This window comes from Salvia splendens, chromosome 21 (assembly GCF_004379255.2).
Source record: "Salvia splendens isolate huo1 chromosome 21, SspV2, whole genome shotgun sequence".
In the NCBI taxonomy this organism is placed as follows: Eukaryota; Viridiplantae; Streptophyta; class Magnoliopsida; order Lamiales; family Lamiaceae; genus Salvia; species Salvia splendens.
This window is the reverse complement of record NC_056052.1, coordinates 9090962-9097872: the sequence shown is the minus strand read 5'-3', so window position 1 is coordinate 9097872 and position 6911 is coordinate 9090962. Positions and strand designations below refer to the sequence as shown.

The following is a 6911-nucleotide window of genomic DNA, read 5'->3' as shown; positions in this document are numbered from 1 at the left end:
AATGATTCTATTTACTTAACATACTGTTTGTGTAAAAAAAGTATGTTAAGAAAATAAAATCATTTTTTATATTTGTGATGAATATATACAAAATGCATTTTTTCCAACAATAAATTAAACAATCAAAACATACCCCCAAATCCAAAACCCTCATCCGCCGCCGTGACCGCGACCGCAACCCCTCCGCTCCGGCGACTGCAGCCACCATTACAAATCTGGTTGACCAAATCACAGCTCATAATATACTGAAACAAGTTTTAGCTCTCAAAGGAGTGAGCATCCTATCGATGAAAATGTACGTATAGAGAGTTTCTACACATTTCGCTTTTTACAGAGTGAGAGTTAACATATGAAGCAGTTACCTTATTCTCTACTTTTTTCAGAATTGAGGCTAGCGCCGACGCTCTCACTAATTTTAAATCGCTTGATCTCTTGAGATCAAGAGGGACTGGAAAGTATGCCTCACGAGCTATTGCAACCGTATCTCAATCTGAGTTCAAGGTTGGGGATTCCTATTTATGATCATCAACTTATGTTACAACTTCTTTATTGCATCTCTCATATCTTTTGTTTTTCGTTTAGGTTTTTGATTATTTAGAGGGGACTGTTGCTTGCAATCAAACAAGGGAAATTATCGATAACTTTGTTGCCGAGTGCCAAGAATTTGACCTTGCAAAGGTAGAGATTCTTAATATTTTGAATATAAGACCAAGAAATGAACCTAAGCTTTTCCCGGTAATCTCTATCATTTCTTGTTATTGAGTTCCTTATGTTTTGTTGTGTTGTTGAATTGTCATTCCTACATTGTTTTTCAATAAAGAGCCATCCACATCATTATATTTATCAATGTTGTATGTCCACTTATGTTGAGTTTTCCTATCCAAGTTATACTGAAAATTGGAATATCAGTGTGACCCTTGGTTCAAATACTAGGTGAAGATGTTATTCTGAATGAGTTTAAGATGATTTGGTATCGTGCCTGTTTGTTGTTGTTTAGGTTACTCTGTTTTCAATACATACGGTTTAGTGCTGTTGCGAATTTTGCATCTATCTAAGTTTAATTTTGAGGGAAATCAGTGGTTTGCAAATTTGTTTCTGATGCCTTACACTTGAACTTTAGATTCACATTTGCTAGCTAAACCAATTATTATTTATGATCTCATTTGTTTTGTCACCTGGAGTCTGGAGTATTTTATTTAAGATAAATTACGGGAATCAGTTTAGGACGATCTGGTATCTTGTCCATTTGTTGTTGTTTAGGTTACTCTGTTTTCAATGCATGCAGTTACACAACCATGGCAAATTTGACATATACCTCAGTTTAATTTTGAGGAACATCAGGGGTTTGGTGATTGGATGTTCACACTTCACACTTGAACTTTAGATTAACATTGGCTAGCTCCACCGAATTAATCCCTCCGTCCGCCAATTAAAGACACATTTTGACTCGGTGCGGGTTTTAAGAAATTTTTGACTTTATAAAGAAATGAGTAAAAAAGTTAGTGGAATGTGAGTCTCATTTTTATATATTTATTTTATAGTAGAATGAGAGTGGAATGAGTAAGTGGAGTAAAGTTACTAAACGTGGAAAAAGGTAAATGTGTCATTAAATGGCGGACAACCCAAAATGGCAAACGTGTTAGGTTTTGGCAGACGGAGGGGATATTATTTATGATTTCATGTGTTTTGTTGCCTGGAGCCTCGAGTATTTCATTTATGATCATTACCTAGAATTATTACGCTAAGAAAGGGGTATTGCTAAATAAAAGATGTCGACTTTTGTAAAGTGGAGTTATACTCAGCTGTGTGCATACTATGTAATGTTCACTAATAAGCAGTCTAATGAAATTCAGGGGGAGCGCTCTTGAAACTGAATCAGCTTGGCATAACTGATTCAAGTGTTAGGATAACTTGTAGATTCAAATACCAAATGGTAAGCTAGTGAACTGTTAAGTTCTTTTCAGTATTTGTATTCCTGATCACAAGATAGTGATGTGTTTAGGTGCTGTTGCGAATTTTGCATCTATCTAAGTTTAATTTTGAGGGAAATCAGTGGTTTGCAAATTTGTTTCTGATGCCTTACACTTGAACTTTAGATTCACATTTGCTAGCTAAACCAATTATTATTTATGATCTCATTTGTTTTGTCACCTGGAGTCTGGAGTATTTTATTTAAGATAAATTACGGGAATCAGTTTAGGACGATCTGGTATCTTGTCCATTTGTTGTTGTTTAGGTTACTCTGTTTTCAATGCATGCAGTTACACAACCATGGCAAATTTGACATATACCTCAGTTTAATTTTGAGGAACATCAGGGGTTTGGTGATTGGATGTTCACACTTCACACTTGAACTTTAGATTAACATTGGCTAGCTCCACCGAATTAATCCCTCCGTCCGCCAATTAAAGACACATTTTGACTCGGTGCGGGTTTTAAGAAATTTTTGACTTATAAAGAAATGAGTAAAAAAGTTAGTGGAATGTGAGTCTCATTTTTATATATTTATTTTATAGTAGAATGAGAGTGGAATGAGTAAGTGGAGTAAAGTTACTAAACGTGGAAAAAAGGTAAATGTGTCATTAAATGGCGGACAACCCAAAATGGCAAACGTGTTAGGTTTTGGCAGACGGAGGGGATATTATTTATGATTTCATGTGTTTTGTTGCCTGGAGCCTCGAGTATTTCATTTATGATCATTACCTAGAATTATTACGCTAAGAAAGGGGTATTGCTAAATAAAAGATGTCGACTTTTGTAAAGTGGAGTTATACTCAGCTGTGTGCATACTATGTAATGTTCACTAATAAGCAGTCTAATGAAATTCAGGGGGAGCGCTCTTGAAAATGAATCAGCTTGGCATAACTGATTCAAGTGTTAGGATAACTTGTAGATTCAAATACCAAATGGTAAGCTAGTGAACTGTTAAGTTCTTTTCAGTATTTGTATTCCTGATCACAAGATAGTGATGTGTTTAGGTTAAATTTTGAGCCATCAGTAAGTCTATATCAGGATTCGGATTCATATAGTAATTCTCAATAGAAATGGAGAAAATGTAAACGAAAAACATTCAAGTTGGGTTGGCCATATTATTTCTAAACATCTAGAAAACTTTCACAACAATGATGTGGGATTGGGACATCCTGTGGTAATTTTATGAATTGGTTTCTTTTGGAATATAACAAGACAATGTTTGAATAATTCGTTCCATGATGTTGTTATCTTGGGCTCTTCTTTAACAGACAGTCTTAGAAATCTAATATCGTACTTTCTTTCTGAGCGCTGTTAATGGTCTAACAGATTCTTGCTTGTTCATTTTCTTTTTTTCCCTTTCACCAGCTCATCGAGGAATGCGAGTCACGTATGGAAGATAAGGCTGAAGAGCTTGTAGAGACCATCACTAGGATATTGCCACCTCATCCGTCTCAGGTGGCTGAAGCAAACGAGGAAGCTGCTGAGGGGGAAGAAGAAGAGACCGAGCCTTAACAGGCTGCTGAGGGGGATGGGGAAGGGCAAGAAGAAGAAGAAGAGACCGAGCCTTAACCATACTACATAGTATACTTCTTTTACCACCTCTGCTTAATTTCTTTAGAGCATTATCCATGAATTTTAGTTAGTATAAGAAGGAAGATGGTAGTGTGAAATTTTGCACAGTGATGTGAAATTAACAACTGAACTCTCAAGAGCCAATTACTACTTCAATGTCAAGTTATTTTTTTGTACTTTTGCAAAGCTAGTGATTTCTCTTTTCTAAGTTTTGCACAATAATAATTATACTACAAAAAGAAAATATCTCTAATTTGTTCCACTCTTGCTACAAATTTGATTTCATTTTAGGATACTTTGGGTTTCGGGCTAGACAGACCAAATTGTATTAATTAGGCCCGTCGGCGTAGCCCGAATGAAGCGCAATTAGTTGTATCTTGTTCTTGTTTCTTGTTTCTTTTTTAAGAAATCCATCTAGCACCTCCTTTTGTCCCATAAAAGGTATCCTGGATTAATGCTTCTCATAAATCTTATCACTGCAATGACACCTCACAAAAATCATGTAGCAAAATAGAGTTAAAAAAGAAAAAGCGAAGGGGTTGCGGTCGCGGTCGCGGCGGCGGATGAGGGTTTTGGATTTGGGCGTATGTTTTGATTGTTTAATTTATTGTTGGAAAAAATGCATTTTGTATATATTCATCAACAAATATAAAAAATGATTTTATTTTCTTAACATACTCTTTGTGTAAAAAAAGTATGTTAAGAAAATAAAATCATTTTTTATATTTGTTGATGAATATATACAAAATGCATTTTTTTCAACAATAAATTAAACAATCAAAACATACCCCCAAATCCAAAACCCTCATCCGCCGCCGTGACCGCGACCGCAATCCCTCCGCTCCGGCGACTGCAGCCACCATTACAAATCTGGTTGACCAAATCACAGCTCATAATATACTGAAACAAGTTTTAGCTCTCAAAGGAGTGAGCATCCTATCGATGAAAATATACGTATAGAGAGTTTCTACACATTTCCGCTTTTTACAGAATGAGAATTAACATATGAAGCAGATACCTTTTTCTCTACTTTATTTCAGAATTGAGGCTAGCGCCGACGCTCTCACTAATTTTGAATCGCTTGATCTCTTGAGATCAAGAGGGACTGGAAAGTACGCCTCACGAGCTATTGCAACCGTATCTCAATCTGAGTTCAAGGTTGGGGATTCCTATTTATGATCATCAACTTATGTTACCACTTCTTTATTGCATCTCTCATATCTTTTGTTTATCGTTTAGGTTTTTGATTATTTAGAGGGGACTGTTGCTTGCAATCAAACAAGGGAAATTATCGATAACTTTGTTGCCGAGTTCCAAGAATTTGACCTTGCAAAGGTAGAGATTCTTAATATTGTGAATATAAGACCAAGAAATGAACTTAAGCTTTTCCTTGTAATCTCTATCATTTCTTGTTATTGAGTTCCTTATGTTTTGTTGTGTTGTTGAATTGTCATTCCTACATTGTTTTTCAATAAAGAGCCATCCACATCGTTATATTTATCAATGTTGTGTGTCCACTTATGTTGAGTTTTCCTATCCAAGTTATACTGAAAATTGGTTGATCAGTGTGACCCTTGCTAAATAAAAGATGTCGACTTTTGTAAAGTGGAGTTATACTAAGCTCTGTGCATACAATGTAATGTTCACTAATAAGCAGTCTAATGAAATTAAGGGGGGGCGCTCTTGAAACTGAATCGGCTTAGCATATTTGATTCAAATGTTAGGATAACTTGTAGATTCAAATACCAAATGGTAAGCTAGTGAACTGTTAAGTTCTTTTCAGTATTTGTATTCCTGATCACAAGATAGTGATGTGTTTAGGTTAAATTTTGAGCCATCACTAAGTCTATATCACGATTCAGATTCATATGGTAATTCTCAATAGAAATGGAGGAAATGTAAACGAAAAACATTCAAGTTGGGTTGTCCATGTTTTTTTCTAAACATCTAGAAAACTTTCACAATAATGATGTGGGATTGGGACATCCTGTGGTAATTTTATGAGTTGGTTTCTTTTGGAATATAACAAGACAATGTTTGAATAATTCGTTCCATGAGATAGTCTTAAAAATCCAATATCGTACTTTCTGAGCGCTGTTAATGGTCTAACAGATTCTTGCTTGTTCATTTTTGTCACGACCGCCCATACTAGGGGTACAACTAACGAGGCGGCCGTCACCAAGGGACAACAAAATGACAACATACAAGGATAACATTTTAAAAGAAAACTTAATTAGCTTAAAGGAATAATAATATTTTAGTTCATTAAAAGTTCAGCAAATAAAAATTTTTAGTTTAAAGAAACCTAATGTTATAAATCTATTATTAATTAGCAACGACTTATGACAAATGATTTTTCAAAAGAAGCAGCGGAGAAAATATATATATAAAAAAACCCAATTAACTTCTAAAGAAACATTTAGTTTAAATCACGTAAACACCATTTTAAAGTAACATTGTAAATACTCGGTTAAAAACCTAACACAACGAAATATGCTCAAACACAGTAAGAAAAAGATTAAAGTCTTGAGACATAGTTCAAAATATAGCAGCGAAAATAAGGTTTAAAGAGAGTCGAGGATAACGCCTATGTATGAAGACACAACGCATCCTAAGTTCTTAGGCCAACTCAACATCCTTCACAACATCCCGCTCAACCTGCACATAAAGAAAAAGAATATGCAGGGCTGAGTACTTATTGTACTCAATGGGCTCATGCCGAAAACATTTTATATTAGTTATGTCATCCATACCAGTGATTTCGAGTTTTATGTAGTAAGAAATATCACGAGAACACAAAAACATTTCAAGTCTGGCCAGACAATTTATCTCCCCATTTTTCACAGCATTCCATCAATCACAATCATCATATCACAGTGCGTCGAAAGTGTGGCCACACTGTTCGCCCACGAGACCGGCCGACTAGCAAGGATGGCTCACGATCCCACTAGTGTACACAGCTTGATAGGGTTTGCGGCCCTACTCAGACCCGAATTCGTTTCACAACACAGCCCTATAGCCTAACGGAGCAAGCTCAGATGAACTAGGCATCAGGCAACAATCTCATAAACAAAAACAACATGGCATGACATAACAAGTTAAACCACCCTTATAACGCCACATAATATTTTCAGAAAATAAAGAGATTTGAAAAGAAAGCCCACCTCGTTCGCTTAACAATTCAAAATCCAACTTATGGCAACTCTCGTTCCTCGAGCTCACGTATACACAATCACCCTTGTCAACGACAACACAATCAGCCTTCCATAAGTTTATATGATCATGCATGTCCTATCTTTTCTCTCTCATCGTTTTTCTCAATTTACCCAACCCAACATTCGTCACAAAGATGGAAAATACACCAT

At 35.7% G+C, this 6911-nt stretch overlaps 1 protein-coding gene across 1 annotated transcript; it reads left to right on the top strand.

Moving 5' to 3' along the window:
• Positions 1-287: 287 nt before the first annotated feature.
• On the top strand, positions 288-3486 carry LOC121784175 (DNA-directed RNA polymerase III subunit rpc9-like). Its single transcript, XM_042182349.1, has 4 exons — positions 288-295; positions 384-501; positions 583-735; positions 3340-3486. The coding sequence occupies exons 1-4, from the start codon at positions 288-290 to the stop codon at positions 3484-3486; spliced, it is 426 nt and encodes a 141-aa protein (XP_042038283.1).
• Positions 3487-6911: the final 3425 nt, after the last annotated feature.

What these genes read in the sequence shown, in the direction of transcription:
- LOC121784175 (XM_042182349.1), top strand. An exon ending in TATCTCAATCTGAGTTCAAG is followed by an intron (nt 502 to 582) that starts GTTGGGGATTCC and finishes TTTTTCGTTTAG; the next exon opens with GTTTTTGATTATTTAGAGGG. An exon ending in ATGAACCTAAGCTTTTCCCG is followed by an intron (nt 736 to 3,339) that starts GTAATCTCTATC and finishes CCCTTTCACCAG; the next exon opens with CTCATCGAGGAATGCGAGTC.